A 21,218-nucleotide genomic window follows, 5' to 3' on the forward strand; every position below is an offset into this window, starting at 1 on the left:
TTTGAAAATGTAGAAAACATCCAAAAATATTTAAATAAATGGAATTCTATTATTGTTTAACAGCGCGATTAATCGCGATTCATTTTTTTAATTGTGCAATTTTTTTAATCGCTTGACAGCCCTAATTATTAACCTATAATCATTAATATTTGATTTGTGTGGTACCCAAAGGCGTGCTAGGTGTTTCAAACAGATTGTATTTTGAGGTCAGGGCCATCCAGTGGGCTAGATTGTACCTTTAGTGAATTGTATTGGCCCCTATGTTCTCTTTAAATTGTTGTAAGAATGCCCAGAGCAATCAAATGGGCCCTTATTATTATAAAGAGAAAGGAAGAAAGAGAGAACAAATGCATGGAATATGTTTTTCCTGTGTTTTCAAACTCTGGCCAGACCATCTGGTTGGCAAATATCACTCTGCCACATAGGACAGAGTGAGTACTGCAGGAACCCTGAGACCTGATTTGCAAATTCAGAAGCATTTGATGCCCCCTGGAGTTTCAGAATGACCTCTTCAGCCAGCTTCGGCAGACATCAGTTTTCAAGAGCCTCCACCCAGTCCTGCTAGATTCCACACAAGGGATAATGGTAAATCAGGTCTAGTTGCATGTAAACAGTAGCCTCTGTCTGTACTCTGATTTCAGAGTGGTAGCCGTGTTAGTCTGTATTAGCAAAAAGAACGAGTACTTGTGGCCATGTCACATTGGGAGCTGCTGGATTCTTAGCATTTGGCTCTTGTTTAGGTGCCTAAACAGGAGTTAAGTATCAGGGGGTAGCCGTGTTAGTCTGTATCCACAAAAACAACAAGGAGTCCGGTGACACCTTAAAGACTAACAGATTTATTTGGGCATAAGCTTTCGTGGGGCATCTGAAGAAGTGAGGTTTTTTACCCACGAAAGCTTATGCCCAAATAAATCTGTTAGTCTTTAAGGTGTCACCGGACTCCTTGCTGTTTTTAAACAGGAGTTGAGCTCTTTTGAAAATCTGTTTCCAGTCTTGCGTGCTGAACATTTGACAATCTTGCTCTTTTGATGATTTGGCCTCAAGAATAGAGCCAGGAACAAGGCAAGGGATTCTAAAAGGCAGAGATCTATCATTTAAATTGCATGTTCCCTTAACCTCCTTTTCCTTGCCTGCTTGCTCTTGGATTGTGAGTTCCTGGCAGCAAGGACAGCGCTTGAGTATTTGGATAGCCCCTAGCACTGTAGTATGTGATACAGTTCATAATAATATGTAAAAGGAATTAATTTATTAGGTATTAATATGTAACTTCCTTCATCACACAGGATCCCACAGCACTTTCCGTACAGGAAGGCAATGAAATGCAACCACCTCTGTGGTGGAACAGGGTAGCTGATCACATCAGTTTCCAAAAAAAGTGGCTGTTGATTGATGTGTCTCTGATGTTGCAGAGGTGCTGAGCGCCCACAAAGCCAGTTAGTAATTGGGAGCTCGGCACCTCTGACACTCCAGAGCTGGGCACCCAACAGCTGCAGCCAATTTGGAACAAGTTATGGACATATGGAGGAGTGGAGGCCCAGCACTGAAGTGCAACCACCTCTGAAGTGGAACAGCTGTCACTGTTACTAACCTTCCAGAATTCACAGCCCAGCTGATTTAGAGGAGCCAATAGGAGGGTGAGCTGGACCGTCTGGATTTTTGATTGGCTTTTATACATATCAATCATCGTCTGTAGTGACCAATCGTATAACTCTACCGAAAAAAATCCCGCCTATTTTTAGTCCACTTCTCCCCTCCATTCACTTGTCAATCAATTACCAGTGGGCGATAGTTTGGTCTCCCGTCTATTGGTAAGCCGCACCGTCAATCAGAAATCGGTCTTTCTATTGGTCGTCCGTATCCGTCCGTCATTCTCAAATCAGCCGCCCATTGGTGCAGCCGGCACTCCATCACTGGGTTCGCTTGATCGGCGGAGACGCCAATCAGGCGTTAGTGGCGCTTGATTGGTTAGTGCAAGTGTGTCAGTGCGCCCATTGGCCAGGAAACGTGCTGGTCGGGTGGGGATTGGCCGAACGGCAGCCGAGGGGGCGGGGCATTCAGGGCGGTGCCCGGGCGGCCGAGGAGGAGGAAGATGGCGCCGTGAGGGGGTCGGAGCCGCCGCCGCCTCCGCTCCAGCCGGGTCTGTGCACTTCGCTCACCCCTGCCCGGGGCGGGGGGGCCGGGCGGGCAGGGCACGGGAGCCCCCGCCCCGGGGCCCGAGAACGGGGGCAGGTCGCGGGGGAGGGGCCGGCCTCGGGGCCCCGGCAGCGGGGTGTGAGGGAGGGAGCGGCGCCGACCCTGGTGGAACGGGGACCCGGAAGGGGGCGTGGGGCCCTGCTCCGCCCTCCCCGGGCTACGGGCGGGCGGCGCTTCCGGGGCCCGGGAGGAGGCGGGACGGGCGGGGATAACCCGCCTCCCCGGGGACCCGCAGCTCTTGCTGCGCCGGAGTCTCGGGGGGGACTTGCAGGGTCCCCCGGTGCATTGGGGGGCGCCAGGGATGGGCAGGGGGGAGGGAGGTTTGCACGGTCCCCCGGTGCATTGGGGGGCGCCAGGGATGGGCAGGGGGGAGGGAGGTTTGCACGGTCCCCCGGTGCATTGGGGGGCGCCAGGGATGGGTAGGGGGGAGGGAGGTTTGCACGGTCCCCCGGTGCATTGGGGGGCGCCAGGGATGGGCAGGGGGGAGGGAGGTTTGCACGGTCCCCCGGTGCATTGGGGGGCGCCAGGGATGGGCAGGGGGGAGGGAGGTTTGCATGGTCCCCCGGTGCATTGGGGTGAGCATAGGGGAGGGGGGGTTGTATGGTCCCCCGGTGCATTGGGCTGGGCATTGGAGGGGCACTAGGGGTGGGCAGGGAGACTTGTGTGGTCCCCTGGTGCGTTGGGGATACGGAGGTTTGCGTAGTCCTCGGTGCATTGGGCTAGGGTGAGGGACACTGTGGTTGAGGGGTGTGGAGGTTTGCATGGTCCCAAGTGCATTGAGGTGGGTGTGGAGGACACTTTGTGCAGCACCTTGGGGAAGGGGATGAGCAGGCTGCCCGGAGATGGGAATGGTGCATGGAGGGGATTAACTGGGTATCTGCTTCCCTACAGTACATGGGGTGACACTGACGGGGTTAGCAGGGGTTTGTGGGGATACAGGGATCCTTGGTCCCTGGGTCTTGGAGCTGGAGAACCTCGCCTGCATGAGATGCTTTGGGAGCCACAGGGTGCAGCAGGACTGATGCTGATGGAAGTCTCTGCAGGGCCTGATCACCCTCTCATTCCCTGATGCTGCTGGAGTCCCAAGGGCTCCATGTAATGTGTTGTTTACTATCAAGCAGTTAAAATATCCACACCCTCCATATGTCTCCTACTGTCTGTTATAGGGAGGCTGTGAAGTATAGGTTTAGAGACCAGAGTCTGGGACCAAGTGACTCAAAACAATATCTTGGGGGTTAGGACTATGTTAAGTCTAAATTATAAGAGTGTGAGCGCCCGGGGAGCCAGTCATCTGTATATCATGACATACATATTGTCAAAGCACCAGTAGCCACCTGTAGTACTTTGTCCATGTTAGCACTTCCACTGTTACAGTACTATGAAGCTGAAATGGTGGGGGATTTCCCTAAAAAGTCTATTGAGGACAAAGCCATACAGCAGACTCCGGTATAGCAAAGTAAAATGTAAGTCTTGTGTTGTCGCAACACTTACTTCCTGGTCTGGCCGTAAGCGATCGATCTTCTGGGATCGATTTATCGCGTCTTGTCTAGACGCGATAAATCGATCCCGGAAGTGCTCGCCGTCGACGCCGGTACTCCAGCTCGGCGAGAGGAGTACGCGGCATCGACGGGGGAGCCTGCCTGCCGCGTCTGGACCCGCGGTAAGTTCGAACTAAGGTACTTCGAATTCAGCTACGTTATTAACGTAGCTGAATTTGCGTACCTTAGTTCGAAGTGGGGGGTTAGTGTGGACCAGGCCTCAGTGCAGCCTGATGTACTGGTTGCAAATTTGGTGATAGTGAAAACTTTCTTCTTTGAGGGAAAAGACAGCGTTAAAGAATCAGAATTGCTGATGAAGAATTGATTGATGAAGAAACTCCAGAACTAACATATTGAAGTTTTGGTGCTAGAAGATCACTCAGGTTAAACATCATATCTTAAAAACAGTTTGCCTTAGTGATAAACACTTAAGAATATTAAAGGGGTGCTGTTAAGTTGAAATTGACACATTTAAAAACAAATTTTTATTTTGCTAGAGATCACCCTTTGAATGACTGAAAATAAATTTTATATAAATAAAATTTTCAGTTCCCTTGTGGATGTTTATAAGGGTCTTATTACTTATTCTTTAGTGCCAATTATACTAATTTATATCTAGCAATAAGAAATAAGGCACACATTTTACAGGGAGGATAATTAACCACTTGAGCAACTTATCTATGGATGCAGTTGAGTTTCTATCACTTCAGATTTTTAATAAATCAGGATTGGATTCTCTCTCTCAGATGTATGCTCTAGTTCAACCAGAAGTTATGGCTTGATGCGGAAGCCATTTGGTGAAATTCTCTGCTCTGTGTTGTGCAGGGGGTCAGACTAAATGATCACAGTGGTCTCTTCTGGCCTGAAATTCATAACATTTGTTTCTCCTTTGCCAGCTGCCTCTACATCAGTGGTTCTCAACCATTCCAGACTATTGTACCCCTTCTAGAGTCTGATTTGTCTTGAGTACCCCCCAAGTTTCATCTCACTTAAAAACTACTTGTTTACAAAATCAGACATAAAAATACAAAAATGTCACAGCACACTAGTACTGAAAAATTGCTGACTTTCTCATTTTTGCCATATAATTATAAAATAAATCAATTTAAATATAAAATGGTACTTACATTTCAGGGTATAGTATATAGAGCAGTATAAACAAGTCATTGTATGACATTTTAGTTTGTACTAAGGGGGAGGGATAGCTCAGTGGTTTGAGCATTGGCCCGCTAAACCCAGGGTTATGAGTTCAATCCCTGAGGGGGCTATTTTGGGATCTGGGGCAAAAAAATTGGTCCTGCTAGTGAAGGCAGGGGACTGGACTTGATGACCTTTCAAGGTCCCTTCCAGTTCTATGAGATAGGTATATCTCCATATATATGTACTGACTTCGCTAGTGCTTTCATGTAACCTGTTGTAAAACTAGGCAAATATCTAGATGAGTTGATGTACCCCCTGGAAGATCTCTGGATACCTCCAGGAGTATGTGTACCCCTGATTGAGAACCACTGCTCTACAGGGTAACAGTGAAACCATCTAAACACATAGTGCTTGCCAATCCACAGAGTAAACACACTGAAAAAATACATTTTCTGTAACTTCTTTTAGGCTGTGCCTACACTTAAAATGCTACAACAGCACAACTGCAGTGGTGCCGCTGTAGCGCTTCAGTGTAAACGCTCGCCACGGCAACAGGAGGGGTTCTCGTGTTGCTGTAGGTAATCCACCTGCCCAAAAGGCAGTAGCTAGATTGACAGAAGAATTCTTCCGTTGAACTAGCGCTGTCTACGCTGGGGGTTAAGTCGGCTTATTACGCCTCTCAGGGGTGTATGTGTTTCATCACAAGCTAATAAGAATGGCCATACTGGATCAGACCAAAGGTCCGTCTAATCATCTCAAACAATTTTACTAAGATCCATTTTTTCTCCATTAGCCTTAAATTTTGGACCTAATCTATCTGGCAGTCCTATTAAATGTAGAACCAGAGCTCTGCTCACCTACCCAATGTGCAGCTCCAAGCATCTTGTTGACACTAAACAAATAATAAATAACCATTGTGAAGAACTGAGAAATAAAAACAAAATTTCTCCCTCGTCTGACTTATGGTTTTAGTAATTATTTTTAGGTTTCCTGAATCTGCTGTCTGACTGCAGTAAACATATACAACTCTACCCCGATATAACGCTGTCCTCGGGAGCAAAAAATCTTACCGCGTTATAGGTGAAACTGCGTTATATCGAACTTGCTTTGATCTGCGGGAGTGCGCAGCCCTGCCCCCCGGAGCACTGCTTTACCGTGTTATATCAGAATTCGTGTTATATCGGGTTGCGTTATATCGGGGTAGAGGTGTATTTCTAATCCTCTGCAAAAGAGGAACCTTCTGTCCCCATCATTCAGTCTTATTCTTTTTTAGACCTGTCCCCACTAAGAACAGGGCCATGTTACTGAAAGCTGTGATTTGGTGAGGTCAGCTGTAGCCAGATGTACAAAGGCTGCTTTTGGTTAGGTGGATGTTCCTTTGTGTTTTTTATTTCCAGTGTAGTTTCTTTCATACGTGAGCTCCAGGCATGCAATGTGATCCATATGGGTGAGAAGGATGGTTCAGTGGTTAGGGGGCAAGCCTAGAAATTGAGAAATTAAGTCCCTGCTCCACTATAGACTTGCAACCTCGGGCAAGTCACTTGGCCTTGCTGTGCCTCAGTTTCCCATATGTAAAATGGGACAATACGTTCCTACCTCACGGGGGTGTTGTGAGACTAAATACATTAAAGATTGTGAGGCACTTGGATCCTACAGTAATGTAGATAGATAGACCTTTTACACCTGCGCAGTCTTCATATCTGTGTAGGAGACTGCCTGCGTAGACCAGATTGCAGGACTTGGAGACACGTTCTGCCGCTTGTGGTACTGAGTATTGATAGGTGTCTTATGTAAGTATTTGCATAGGCTCTTTATACTGAGAAGGAAGTTGTAGATACAAAGGAAAATTTCCTAATGGCAGAGCCTCAATGAAAGGGGCTAATTATCATTAGGGAAAAAAAACAACCCAAACCACTCTTCCCTTTATATCTTTTGTAGAATGTTGAAGATAATGGCAGAGTTTCAAAAAATTAAGTCTTGTGACAAGTGAAGGAGTTGCCTCTCAGAAAACCTACCAATCGTGCTGGTGTGAATGTTCCAGCTGGCTTCTAACAGGCGTTACTACTGGCTGGAAATGGGTTCTCATTGGCTGGCGCGATTGGTAAGTTTTCTCGTTCTTGTTCTACAGCTTGATTGCTCAGATTGCAGTCCTGTGGAGTTTTTAAATGCATCCTAAACTAATGAAGAGAGCTGTTTAGCCTGCATGCTTAAAGACTCGGTACCTAGACAGTTAGCTAGTACGCACATATCCCTGTTTGTGTATCCTAGGGCAGGAACAAGTCCTAATTGTATTTGCTCAAATAACTTGATAAAAGAAACAACTCTTCAGCCAGCAGTCTTCACGGTATCTTTGTTTCATCATCCTCTCAGAAGGCAAGGGAGTAGGAGAACATCAGATGGTGTGAGATTCATGGTTCAGACCGGACTTACCCGGTGATACATGTTTTGCACACAACTGTGCCTGTGGCAAGCAGAGAGCCAAAGTACAGTGGGAATGGGGTAGACAGAGCGCGCTTTGACAGGTTGAAGGGGTGTTCTGTTCCGTTTGGCACTGGACTGTAGTTGTGAGTTTACAGAAGGGCAAAGTGACTCTGAATTGTTCAGTGACTTCTTGGTGAATAAGTGAGTAGCTCACAGCAAACTGCTGTTAGATGATGACAAATGGTGATCATTTGCCAAGGAGGAACTTCTCCTGCCTCTCGTAAAGGTCTGTAGCCCCAAAGACGACAGGCTTGGAAACATTTACTCTGTTAAATTCTGGTTCTGTCCCCAAATCTGAATTGGACGGAGAGATAGGCTCCTGGAAGTTGTGTTTAAGTAGCCCATTGGTTTTACCATGCTGTAAATGGATTTGCACTCTGCTGCCTTTTCAAAATGTCAAACTGTCACCAGGGGACGTTGGGAGGAAATGTTTGGGTGACAGATTAACACTGGGTTCAAACAGCAAACACTGAGAGATGACTTCTCTCTCCACATTTATCCTCCTAACTGATTTATAAAGGTTAATGACCCCCCCCACACACACACACACACTCCCTTAATGTGTTTCATTTTTTTGGCCTGGCTTAATGTCATTCATGTGCCATCCAAGAAGTTAATCCATAGCCGTTCCTGCTTTTGCTGAAAGGGAGGGTGCAGTCATTTAGGAGTTCAAGCCCCTGGTTTTCTGGGAAGAATGTGTCCTTTTATCAAAGGCCAGCTAGCTGGGCACAAACATCTGATGCTTCGGTGGCTGAGAGGTTACCACAGAGAGTGGCTTGAAGGAATGGATGCCCTTCTATCAGAACTGGTGCAAATAATTTCCATCTGATGATGTCCCAGCCTCTGGGAATCTCTAAACTGACTCTCTGTGAGGATTTATGCACTTGGCCATAGCAGGATGTGAAAGAGTCTTTGTGTAGCTTTGGGAGAAGCCTGGAGTCTCTCCTTACTCAGTGTTGAACTGTCTGCTTTTGGGAAGTGGACTCCTTGGTGACTTGGCTTGGAGCCCGCTAGCTCAGTTTCCTTGTTACTCTCTGTTTGGGGAAAGGTTCGGCATTGCTCACAGAGAAGTTTTCTGTCTCTGCTGACCAACAATAGTCAGTAACATGCAGGGCCGTCAAAACAGCAAACCGGAGAATGAGAGCATAGGACATTGACGTTACTAAGTGTTCTGGGTTTAATTGCATCTGAAATATATAAATAGCCTTTCTCCTAGCCCTGAGCTGTATTAAGATCAGATGACTGGCTCCTGTGGTGAGTAAAGTGTAGACACACACTGATTCCTAGAGTTACTCCTTAAACTGATATAACATACTGTGCTGCTTGATTAATTCAGTAGGTCTCTCCATTGACCTACCTGTAAGAAGTATTGATGTAATTCTGTTATATTTACTATTTATTATTTATATCGTGGTTGCCTGTAGGAGCCGCAGTCACTGACCATGGCCCTATGGTGCTAGGTACTGTACAGACACAGAACAAACAGAGGGTCCTGCCCCAAACAGCTTGTGATCTAAAGATAAGACATGAGACAACAGGTGGATACCGACAGATGGAGGAGCATAAGGAAACAATAAGACAGTACTGGTCAGCACACCAGCTGCCTAACCGTTGTCAAGTTTTTTAGAGACATCATGGCCCAGGAGAGTTTGAAGGAGGTCATGGGGGTGGCTTCGCAGATGGTTACAGAGATCCTCCTTCCATGCATGAGAGGCAGTGTGGAAGAAAGTACTATCGAGCACTATTCAAGAACTATCCACCTTGTCTGAATCACCGGAGATGTAGTCAAATCTTCTTGTACCTGGTGGGAAATAGCCCCAGGGTTCACACTCCTGGCATGTCAGGACTGTGTTCCTTTCCTCCCATCTTTTCATAGGCTGAGGCAGACTCAGCTGTTGTGTGCCATGTGTCTCCTATTGTATAGAGACCGTGCCTGCCATTCTGTTTCTCTCCCATTGTGGTGTCTTCCCTCACACTGTTGCTTAGGATGTTGGGTGGTGTGGATACTGCATCCTTGATTTGGCGGCTGTGGCTCATGGGGAGCGCAGGGTGCATGGGTACCGTACATCTCCCCAGGGTTGGTAGCTGAAGCTAGAGAGCCGAACTGCAGTACAACCTGTCTCCCCATTCTGAGATCATCCCAAGCTTTGCTGTGAGGACCCATCTAATTGTAAACGGGCTGCTTTTGCTCAGAGCAGCAAAGTGAAGCAAACTAGAACTAAACACTTCCCCTCCCTATTAGCTAAGACTTGGCTTCTCCATGTCATAAGTGGATCACTTTTCTTGGACTTCAGCGTTTGCCTTCTGCTTATGGGGCGGCCATGTCTTCACTAGGGGGAAAAAGGTGGTTTTGCATCATGTGTTAGTGTGCTAGTGTGGACTAGGCAATTGTTTTTACAAGTGTTCGCTAGTCAGGTAAACCCTAGGCCCTCCCCACGTTCATCTCGACACTTGTGAAACTACAGACTGCCTTGTCCACACTGGGATCTTACCATGTGGTGCCAAACCAACCTCTTTTTCTAGTGCGGATGCAGCGTTTGGTTGGGGCTAGTGTATTGACAGTGTTTCTGACAGTGGGTGCCAGACCTTAAGGCCTAGGATCACCCCTCCCTTTATCTCTCTGAGATGGGAGAGTGGCTGTGAACATCCATGTTCCTCAAATGTCCATAACTCCCCATTTCAGATCGGTGCCCTGCCAGTGATTGTAACGCAGAGAGTTCGGGCTTAGAAAAGCTCCCACTGGCATGTCTTCTAGGTAAATATTATCAAGCTATTGAGCCATACCAAGAATGTTCGGTGGGATGACCGGGGAATTTGCCAAAGGAAATATCATGGACGAAATGTCTTTCTACTCCAGGACAAAAGACACTGCAAGTGCTAAGGATTTAGGAGGGTCTTTCCCTGGCTTCGCTGTATTTAAGCCTGTAAAAAAAGCAATCCTTTCTGCTGTTCTCATCGCAACCTTCCTCATTCCCTGCTGTCTCGCTGGAGTCTGCAGAGGGAGTGTTAGGGCTGAGAAGTTGAGAACTTGCCCACTCCTATCAGAAGGCTGTTCAGTGGAGAAGCACAAGTATTTCCATTAAGTGCTAACAGTATTAACCTTTTCACTGCTGACGGTCATACTGGAAACCTTCAGCGAGAGCTGTGCCTGTCAGGTTCTGATGCTGCATGACAGGAATATAGTATCTAATCCGAGTACTCCAATAATTGCTACTGCAGTCTCTGTTTCCATCCGCTAAGTGTGTCAGGCAAGCTCTTTTCTTACCGGGTCTCCACCTAGTGTAGCCTCATCCTTGACCTGAACGCTTCTCTCTTCCCATTCAGTTGCCTGTTTCAAACTCCGTGTATTCCACTGTCTAGCTTTGGCTCTGATGAAATCATCCGCCGTGCTTTCTTGTCCTTTCGTTTTGAGTACTGCGGCTATATGTCCTCCCTGTCCATCTGCACGTTCGCATTTTCCTTTCACCCTCCCGCAGTTGCACTGCCAGAAGGGGACCTCCATCAGAGAGTTATCTCATAATGGCTTATCAACATTCTGCACCAATAACACACCAAAGGAATCAGCACTGACTGTCTTTCCAACCCAAAACAGCATTAAAACTTTACCCTGATAGAAAACTTCAGGTATGTCTACACTGCAAAAAAAAAAACCCCACGGCAGTGAGTCTCAGAGCCGGGGGTCACGCTGCGGCACTGAAAATAGCTGTGTAGACCGTTTGGCCCCCGAAGTCCAGGGAGTGGGGTGGGCTTCAAAGCCTGAGCTCCAGCCCAAGCCAGAATGTCTACATGGCTGGTTTTAGTGCCAGAGCACAAGCCTGAGTCTATAGCCCCAGGCTCGGAGATGACCTGCCACAGGGTTTTTTTGGCAGTGTAGACATTCCCTTGGAAGCAAACAGAAGGCAACATGGATTTGCAGACAGAGTACTGGACTGGGAGTCAGACCAGAGGATCTCCTCTTCTTTCTGCTGCGTGGCCTTGGGCAAGTCTCTGGGCCTCTATTTCCCCTCCCACCCTTTCTCCGTCTGCTCTGTGTAGCTTGAAGGCTCTTCAGGGCAGGGACTGTCTGTCTCTTCCTCTGTGTTTGTACAGCGCCCAGCACAGCAGGGCCCCTAGGCGCTGCTAAGACACAAATAAATAATCGAGGGATCCAGCCATTTCCCTCTGTCTTCTGATCCTTTGCTTCTGTTTGCTGCCCATGGTGACATAATGGTCCCTTCTACAGTTAGCAACAATCTATGCAAAGGATGAAATAACAAATTGCGAAATGATAAAATCCCACTTCACATGAAGGCGCACGCAGCCAGTAACTGAGCCATTTGTTGGGTCAGCGCTGATGATTTCGGAGGGCGAGATCAGTTCAGAGGACTGAAGTGCCGTGTGACTCCTTTAGGTGTGGGGGCTGGGGGTGATGCAGAAGGGAGAGAATTATGCTCCTTGTTGTCACCATTTGCCTTACTCCTCCCTCTGTGTGTTTCCTTCCTGCAGATCAAGAGGACAGCATGGCCGCCACTGCAGCAGTCAGTCCTAGTGAATACCTGCAGCCTGCTGCCTCCACAGCACAGGTGAGAGGGAGATTGCCTGGCTCTTTACCGTGGCATTGAGAGCTCCGGGACACACCCCACTCACAGCTGTGTAATGTGCCTGGGAAACCGTTTTGCTAGTGGCTGCTTGACTGCGCCCTCAGGGGATCAGCATCTCCTGCAGAGCTTCCTCCCCTGTCTCTGTAGAGGTTGGTGCTGTTGATTCAGAAGGAAGGGTGGCCTTGTAAAACACAGGACCGGAAGCCAGGTCTCCTGGTTTCTCTTCCTAGTTGTGCCACCGAGTCACTTTGTGGCCTTGGAGAAGTCCCTTCCCTTCCGTATGTCTCATTTTCCCCATTTGCTTAATGGGTCTAGTAACACCATCCTGTCTCCAAAGGGGGATGTGGGGGTACATGTACGTAAAGTGCTTTGAGATCAAAGGCACTGGTGATGGGTAAGGAAGATTCTGACAGCTGTACAGAAACCGTAGAAGCTTGCTTTGTGTTTACATCACCTCTGAAACTGATCTCCTGCGTCAGCTGAACCAACTCAGCTCGAACCCGTCTCTCATTCCTGTCTCCTCCTCTAGGACTCTCAGCCCTCTCCACTAGCCCTGCTTGCAGCAACATGTAGTAAAATCGGTCCTCCCGCCGTGGAAGCCGCCGTCACTCCTCCGGCCCCACCTCAGCCCACACCTCGAAAACTTGTCCCCATCAAACCCGCACCAGTTCCTCTGGGTTCCAGTAAAAACAGCTTTGGGATCTTGTCGTCGAAAGGGAACCTCTTCCAGATCCAGGGGTCTCAGCTTGGGACATCCTATCCTGGGGGGCAGCTGGTTTTTGCCATTCAGAATCCAACCATGATCAACAAAGGGGCCCGCTCGTCGACGAACATCCAGTACCAGACTGTCCCACAGATTCAAGCAGCAGGGGGGCAGACCATACAAGTTCAGCAGAACCTCGCCAATCAGATTCAGATTATTCCCGGCACTAACCAAGCGATCATTACCCCCTCCTCTTCCACGCACAAGCCTGTGCCAATCAAGCCGGCTCCCGCGCACAAGGCTGGGGCATCGTCTGTGCAGAGTGCAAGCAACGTCGTCAAACTGACCGGTGGCAGCAACGTAACACTCACCCTGCCGGTTAATAACCTGGTGAACGCCGCTGAGCCCGGCGCTCAGGCTCAGATCATAACCGAGAGCCCGTCAAAGCCCTGTAAAAAGACTAGAAAGAAGGCCATGTCACCAGCCCAGACGACAGCCATGGCGGTGGCCGAGCAAGTAGAAACGGTGTTGATAGAGACTACGGCAGATAACATCATCCAGGCAGGAAATAACCTGCTGATAGTGCAGAGTCCTGGCTCGGGCCAGCCAGCGGTGGTGCAGCAGGTCCAGGTGGTCCAACCCAAGCAAGAGCAGCAGGTGGTACAGATTCCCCAGCAGGCCCTGAGAGTGGTCCAGGCGGCCTCTGCCACTCTCCCTACCGTCCCCCAGAAGTCCTCTCAGAACTTTCAGATCCAGGCAGCTGAGCCAACTCCTACGCAGGTACCAGGTCCTGAACCCTTTCTGGTGGGTACATCTGTGTCTGGGAGCTCCACCGAGGATCACTGACTCAGCGGGTGGTGTATAAGGAAAGGCAGAGTGGCCTGGGGGTACTGCGTGAGACAGGAATCTCTTTGCAGGCAGGGTTTGTGTTTAGAAATGCCGGGGCAACTTCTCCTTTCCAGCTGCGTATTGCAAGCCCAGATTTCCATCTTATGCAAGCATGGTGGTTTGCTGTGTTGCGAGGGAGGTGGAAGGCTTATTTAAGTCTGTTGTACAGAGAGGGGTTGATGTCACTAGTGTGTGGCAAGCAGCCACCTTCCTGTCTGTTAGAAGCCTTTCTTGTGATGGATCCTTGCAGGACTTGCCTTATTTTTACATAGCCTGCTCCTGATTCTTGACTGATCATGACTAGGTGGAGAGATCCAGGGCAGCCCTGGTGCTGGGAAGGCACAGAAAACTCCTCTAGCAGGCTGGTCGTAGTGTATGTTAATTACATTTAATTCCTCGTGAATTGCGGACTTACTACGGCCTTGGGTGTCCTGGACCTGAAGCCCATCATTCCGATCCTGTGGGTCACACAGGGCCGTATTTGTCCTCTTGCTAAGCGACGGCTGGTCTGATTCCTTTCCTGTTTCCTTCTTCCTTCAGGTCTACTTCAAAACACCTTCAGGGGAGCTGCAGACCGTGCTGCTTCAGGAAGCCCCAGCTGTGACAGTGGCCCCTTCTCCCACCTCGTGCAGCAGCCCCGTGTCCCGCAGCTCCCAAGCAGGAGGAAGCTGCAAAAAGCCAGCCGCACGCAAAGAGCGCCCCCTGCCAAAGATCGCCCCTGCCGGAGGCATCATCAGCTTGAACGCGGCTCAACTGGCAGCCGCGGCCCAGGCGATGCAGACCATCAACATTAACGGTGTCCAAGTCCAAGGAGTACCTGTCACCATCACCAACACCGGAGGTGGGATATGCATTGTGACACACTGGTGGTGGGGATGTGACACGTGCTGACTGGGGAGATGGGCGGGGTAGAGGGAGAAGGAACTATCTGAGCTCCCCAAGCCTTAATGTTCTGGAGGCCAGGAACTTCCTAGCTGGCAGCGTAGATTTCAGTTGGATCCCCCCTCTTAAGCCAAGCCCTGGAGCCTGTGACAGAGTATTGCAAGGTGTTAACTGCCCTACAATTCTATAGCCCCTTTCATCCCAAAAGATCCCACATAGCATCTCTGCAGCCCTAGGGAGGCCTCTCCAGGCACTTCCTGGGAAAGCATTGCCTGTTAGATCAGCTGTGCTGAGCTCCAGCTGGGGATGCATCACTTGGAAGTAACAGAGGAGGAGAAGGACCTCGGAGTATTGGTTGATAACAGGATGACTATGAGCTGCCGATGTGATTTGGCTGTTAAAAAAAACTAAAAAGCTAAGGTCTTGGGATGCATCAGGTGAGGTATTTCCAGTAGAGATAAGGAGGTGTTAGTACCGTTATACAAGGCACTGGTGAGACCTCATCTGGAATACTGTGTGCAGTTCTGGTCTCCCATGTTTAAGAAGGGTGAATTCAAACTGGAACAGGGACAGAGAAGGGCTACTTGGATGATCTGAGGAATGGAAAACCTGTCTTATGAAAGGAGTCTCAAAGAGCTTGGCTTGTTTAGCCTAACCAAAAGAAGGCTGAGGGGAGAGATGGGATATATCAGAGGAATAAATACCAGGGAGGGAGAGGAATTATTTAAGCTCAGTACCAATGTGGACACAAGAACAAATGGATATAAACTGGCCATCAGGAAGTTTAGATTTGAAATTAGACGAAGGTTTCTAACCATCAGAGGAGTGAAGTTCTGGAACAGCCTTCCAAGGGGAGTAGTGGGGGCAAAACATATCTGGCTTCAAGACTAAGCTTGATAAGTTTATGGAGGGGATGGTATGATGGGATAGCCTAATTTTGGCAATTAATTGATCTTTGACTATTAGCGGTAAATATGCCCAATGGCCTGTGATGGGATGTTAGATGGGATGGGATCTGAGTTACTGCAGAGAATTCTTTCCTGGGTGCTGGCTGGTGAGTCTTGCCCACATGCTCAGGGTTTAGCTGATCGCCATATTTGGGGTCGGGAAGGAATTTTCCTCCAGGGCAGATTGGCAGAGGCCCTGGGGGTTTTTGCCTTCCTCTACAGCGTAGGACACGGGTCACTTGCTGGAGGATTCTCTGCACCTTGAAGTCTTTAAACCACAATTTGAAGACTTCAATAGCTCAGACATAGGTTAGGGGTTTGTTACAGGAGTGGGTGGGTGGGTGAGATTCTGTGGCCTGCGTTGTGCAGGAAGTCAGACTAGACGATCATAATGGTCCCTTCTGACCTTAAAGTCTATGATTCTAACGGGGTTCACAACCTCTCTGAGCTACAACGTTAATGAATGAATGCAGGGATTGATAGTCACGCCTGTCTGAGGGCTAAGACTTGCTCTGTTTAGTCCTGAACCAGTCTCCCAAAAGTCCTGGTAGATGTAGGGACCAGTGAGTTTTAAGGTCACCCACTTACCATACCACCCCGAGACTAGAGGCAGATGGTTTGGAGAGCTGGAATTCCTGCTTCGTCCTAGTCTATCCCTATCAGGTGATACCATCCCTCCATCCAATTTCCTTCTTGATTCTTTTGCCTTTCAACTCCCTATTATTTACGCAGCAGCTATTTAAAACAAAACCATTAGTGCTAGAACCCAGTGACTGATACCACCCAAAAGTTTGGAATCCCAGCTTCCAAGCAGTGTAAAGCCTTCATCTCTTATCTCTGGCACAGGGGTTCTCAAACTTCATTGCATTGCAGCCCCTTCTGACAACAAAATTAGTACATGACCCCGGGGGAAGTAGGGGGCTGGAGACCGAGACCCGCCATCCTGCGTGGGGTTGGAACTCGGCCTTAAGCTTAAATCCTGGGCCCCAGCAAGTCTAATGATGACCCTGGCGACCCTATTAAAATGGGGTTGCGACCCACTTTGGGGTCCTGACCCACAGTTTGAGAACCGCTGCTCTAGCAAGTGGTGAGTTATTCCCTGCCACAGTCACATGGGGAAGGCTATTGTGAAGGTGCTTCCAGTAGTCAGACCACTACAGATGCTTTCAGGATCTCTAAAATTTTCCAAGCGCTGGTCCCGGACTAGTGATTAGAAAGAAATCCAATGAATTCTGAGTGGCTGTGCAATCCCGAGCCATGGCAGCTCCTGCTGGAAAATATCCATCTTCATAATGCCCTTGCTGTTCAGTTCTGGACACAGCCCTGTGTCCCCTTCTTAGGGCAAGTGGCTTTCTTACCATGCCAGAGAAAATATCAAAACCACAACTGCCATCTTGCATTCGTGCAGGCTGGAGGTAATGGTGAGTCTTAGGCCTGGTCTACACTGGGGGGGGATCGATCTAAGTTACGCAACTTCAGCTACGTGAATAACGTAGCTGAAGTCGATGTACTTAGATCAACTTACCGCAGTGAGTCGACTGCTGCCGCTCCCCCGTCGACTCCACCTGCGCCTCTTGCGGCAGTGGAGTACAGGAGTCGACGGGAGAGTGCTCGGGAATCGATTTACCGCGTCTAGACTAGATGCGATAAATTGATCTCCGCTGGATCGATCACTACCTGCCGATCTGTTAGGGAGTGTAGACATACCCTTAGCCAAGTCCCCAGATCTCTTTGGCAACAGAGAGGTTGCAAATACTGTGCTGCATTCCACTCCTCCTCTTCCAAGGTGGCATGGCAGACATAGACACTTCCTTTCATAGCTGACTACGGAGAATCATTGCCTACATCTGCCCCCACCCAACGTGGTAGATTGACCCATTGCTCTCAGTGGCAGGTTTTTGCATTCCAGAGCTCAGATGGGAGGCTTTTGCTGCAGGAAACATCAGGAGAGGAAGTTCTGTCTGGAGAAAGGCAATCTGCTTTCGGATCCAGAGAGACATGCCAGAGGGCTTCTTCCTCAGCAGGAAGCGGCAAGATTCCCAGCTGGATTTTTAAGTTGGAAGCTGTTCTTCCTCGCTTGGCTAAACCAAAGCAGTGTAAAATACGGCATAGTTGCTAAGTGAGTTGCCATGATTCGTGGCTTGCACACACATCCGTCCCGAAACCAGCAAATAAATGAATCGGCACTGGCAGATATTCACCCCTGTCAGCCTCATCCATCGTGGTGTAGTGGTTTCACAGTAAATTCCCAGCTTCCAGCGTAGGGTAGATGGCTGAAGAGGCGAGTCCTGAGATGATAATGGGACCTTCCACCTCAAGGGTTGCAAGTTCAGATCCAGCCCAGGCTCCGCTGGCTGTTCCATACGTGAGATGAGTTGATGGGTGTCTCAGCCCGTTTTCCACATAGACGTCTCCACTCCCCAGTTGGAGCTTATTGGCCACTTGCTTGGCGGGCCCCCATGGTGAAGCCAAGCACTGTGGAAGCTGAGCTGCCCTCTCCACTGCAGAGAGAGGATCCCCGCAGAGCAGTCTTGAGGCACGCTGAAGGGAAAGCGTGCCCTGTCGATGCTGCATCTGCTCAGCGGCTTCGGTCTGAAGAGGCGCTGAGCTGACCTTTTTCAGCAGCACCGAAGGATGTTGGATTTCCATCATCCAGGGGCCCTGGGAGGATCAGTTCCACTCACTGACATTGACATCAGTTTTCTTCTTTCCAGCCCCCGGCGTGGCCCAGGCTCCCGCGTCCCTGAAGCCAGAGCTTGGAGCTGGCCCCTCGGGGTGCCAGGTAAGTCCCATTTTTTTTGTCAATATATTGCACGTTTTTTCAAAGTTTCTTTTTCGTTTCCTGTTCCGATCGTTCCCCACCCCAAAGGGTTAAACTGAAAACTTTGAAAAACCGCACAGTATATTCAGAAAAAAGGGACTTACCTCTCCCTTAAAGGGCCAGCACCATGGGGGGGGGGGGGGTCCAGGGCCTTTGGGACACTGCATGCTGGGGTGGCACAGAGGAGAACGGAAGTGCTGAGTAGGGACTGGTCACATTATTGGAGCTGGTTCCTTTCCCTTTGCCAGGCCCCCCTTTTAAGGATTTGATCTGCGTAGGCAGCTGGAGCATTGCCTGCATGAGGAGTATGGGAAAAGAGGTGTGTACAACACCATCAGCGAGAGGGCTGCATCTCCCCTTGGAGTCGGGGGTCTCCAAGGGGGACGCTGAGCAGCAGCCTTAATACCCTTCTCCCTCTGCTTCTCATCCGCAGGCCAGCAGCAGCTGACGGTCCAAAACGTGTCTGGCAACAACCTGACCATCAGCGGCCTGAGCCCAACCCAGATCCAGCTGCAGATGGAGCAGGCGCTGTCCGGGGAGATCCAGCCTGGGGAGAAGAGGCGGCGCATGGCGTGCACCTGCCCCAACTGCAAGGACGGGGAGAAAAGGTGAGCGGGCAGATGGGGTGGGACAGGCGATTGGAGGGGGAGGGGGGGGGAGAGACAGTGCCAGCCATCTTCCCCCACCCCCGCGTCAGCAAGAGGAACGGTGGCGATGGTTTCCTGTCCCTCCAGGTCAGGGGATCAGGGGAAGAAGAAGCACATTTGCCACATCCCTGAGTGCGGCAAGACGTTCCGCAAGACCTCGCTGCTGCGGGCCCACGTCCGCCTGCACACGGGCGAGCGCCCGTTCGTCTGCAACTGGGTCTTCTGCGGGAAGAGGTTCACGCGCAGCGACGAGCTGCAGCGGCACGCCCGGACGCACACAGGTCTGTTGCCCGCCGCCCCTGCTCCCCATCTCCCGTGTCCTGCCAGGATGTTTTGCATGTAGTCGGGAGGAGAGCCCTGCCGCGTCTCGGAGCTGGTCTTGTGGGACTGTCTCCCCCCTCCCCTGCTTCTGCTTCGCCAGTAACCCCAGAGCATGCTGCCGCCTTGCCCACCGGGGCGATGGGGAGGGGGGCTCCAGAACGTATGGGGTCTCTGCCGCCTTCGCGTCGCCCCAACCACAGCTTGGCACGGATCTGTCATCTCCCTGCAGTGGGAGGGACGGGATGCTAGCTGTGCTCGCGGGGAGCTGGGCAGGAAGGAGACCATGCATCGGTGCATTCCACCTTCCCGGCATGAGGCTGTGACACACGCCCTTCCGAGCTGGAGCGATCGAGTCTTGGGTGCTTGGCTGCAGCAGCGAGCGCCGGCCTCTGGCGCATTGAACGTTGCTCTTGTTTCCCTGGCAGGTGATAAGCGTTTTGAGTGTGCGCAGTGCCAAAAGCGCTTCATGAGAAGTGACCACCTGACGAAGCACTATAAAACCCACCTGGTCACCAAGAACTTGTAGGCTTAGCGGCAGCCAGACGGGGGCCGCCAGCTGGGCCTCTAAGCACTGGCTAAGGCCCGCACTGTCATGGACAGTCCCTGGCAAGGGTACGGCGTAGGGGTTGGGCAGACGGCCAGCCTGGGACTCTGCAGCCGTAGTCGCGCTCCTGGCTTTGATACCCTCCCAGAGGCGTCTGCGCGGGGAGAGGAGTCATTGCTGATCTTCCTTCCTTGGAAGCCATCCGCCTTCCAGCACAATCCTTGGGAATCCAGCTCCTTCCTCCGCAGAGCGCGACATTGATCGCACGGGCCGGGACGAAGGAGAAGCCCTTGTTTCCAAAGGAAAATGCTGACATGGGTGCGAGCGGCAGCCCCTCCTCGCTGCACCGCAGGCTGGGGGGACTGAAGAAGCAGGGCCGTGCCAACCTCGTGTAAACGGCACAAGGATGCCAGCGAAACTTTCTCACGGTGGGCCCCCTCCTCCCCGCGCTTGTGAAGCTTTGACACAGCAGGGGGCAGCACTCCACAGACAGCCCACCCGGCGCTCTGCGGCACATTCCTACTTTATATTTAAAATCTATAAATATCTATAAATATCTCTCTATATAAACTCCTTTGGAAGGTTCTTTTTTTCTATGGAAATTGTTGCCTTACGCTCCCAGCTCCCGAGTATGAACATTGTGTATCGTGAGTGCTTTTTTTTTTTTTTTATTTAATTGTGCCCGGTTAATAATCTCCCCTCCCAATCCTTTTCCCTCCAAAGTTCTTTTCCAATAATGAATTGAAGAGGGTTTTTTCTCTCCACTGATTTATTTTTCCTTTTCATTTCCCATTGACGCGGCGTTTCCTTTTGAATCTTGGATCTTTAAATCCTCTTTTGCCCATAATACCTACCCCGCCCACCTCCCCGCAGCCCATCACTGTGTATAGTGTATATTGTATCATAGACTATATTGCTTCCGTGTTTACTACATGTTTCAAAAACATATGGCTTGTTATTTTTGAGCTTTTAAATTAAAAAAAAAAAATCCACTTTATTTTTTAGGTGTAACTGCTTGAGGTATGTTTTATGAATTAAGTGACAGATCTGTTATTCTTTATTAACGATGTAACTGGCTGGCTGGTGCAGAGTCAGCCAAGAGTTTTTTCTTGCTAAATAAATTTAGTCGCCAGAGGCAAACCCAGCATGGGAAGCAAAGGATCCTTTGTCTCATAAGCGTGACGCCCGGTAAGAGAGACCAGCTTTTGGGGAGAAGTGAGAAGGTTAGTTGGGGGGTGACCAGGTCAGTTGTTTATATACAGCACCAACAGACTCGCCAAGATTTCAACCCCGTCCACTGGAGCCACCTACATTGTCTCTGCCCCAAGGAGCTGACAATCTACCTAGACAAGGCAAAGGCTGGGAGGAGAAAGATCGGCACACAGAGGGGAAGTGAACTGCTCAGGATCAGTGGCAGAGCTGGGAATGGAACTGAGGTGTCCTGAATCCCAGGCCAATGCCCCACCCACCAGACCACACTGTTATTTGTATTAAGGCCCCATTGTGCTAGGAGCTGTACATTAGAATAAGAGA

At 49.9% G+C, this 21,218-nt stretch overlaps 1 protein-coding gene across 2 annotated transcripts; it reads left to right on the forward strand.

Moving 5' to 3' along the window:
• Positions 1–2,072: 2,072 nt before the first annotated feature.
• SP2 (Sp2 transcription factor) lies at positions 2,073–20,829 on the forward strand. Of its 2 annotated transcripts, none has more exons than XM_065422558.1 (7): positions 2,073–2,137; positions 11,838–11,914; positions 12,462–13,415; positions 14,064–14,364; positions 18,607–18,781; positions 18,908–19,101; positions 19,567–20,829. In XM_065422558.1, the coding sequence occupies exons 2-7, from the start codon at positions 11,852–11,854 to the stop codon at positions 19,665–19,667; spliced, it is 1,788 nt and encodes a 595-aa protein (XP_065278630.1). In that variant the 5' UTR covers positions 2,073–2,137; positions 11,838–11,851; the 3' UTR covers positions 19,668–20,829. The 2 variants fall into 2 exon arrangements, with proteins under 2 accessions (XP_065278630.1, XP_065278631.1); XM_065422559.1 differs by lacking the exon at positions 2,073–2,137 and adding an exon at positions 6,832–6,972.
• The last annotated feature ends 389 nt before the right edge of the window (positions 20,830–21,218 follow it).

The sequence above is a fragment of the Emys orbicularis genome, chromosome 25 (genome assembly GCF_028017835.1).
Source record: "Emys orbicularis isolate rEmyOrb1 chromosome 25, rEmyOrb1.hap1, whole genome shotgun sequence".
NCBI classification, from domain to species: Eukaryota; Metazoa; Chordata; order Testudines; family Emydidae; genus Emys; species Emys orbicularis.

Excerpts from the sequence above, each read along its gene's own strand:
- SP2 (XM_065422558.1), top strand. The coding sequence starts at position 11,852 with ATGGCCGCCACTGCAGCAGTCAGTCCTAGTGAATACCTGCAGCCTGCT. Across the intron at positions 13,416-14,063 it reads CTGAGCCAACTCCTACGCAG|GTCTACTTCAAAACACCTTC; the intron begins GTACCAGGTCCT and ends TTCTTCCTTCAG. Across the intron at positions 19,102-19,566 it reads GCACGCCCGGACGCACACAG|GTGATAAGCGTTTTGAGTGT; the intron begins GTCTGTTGCCCG and ends TTTCCCTGGCAG.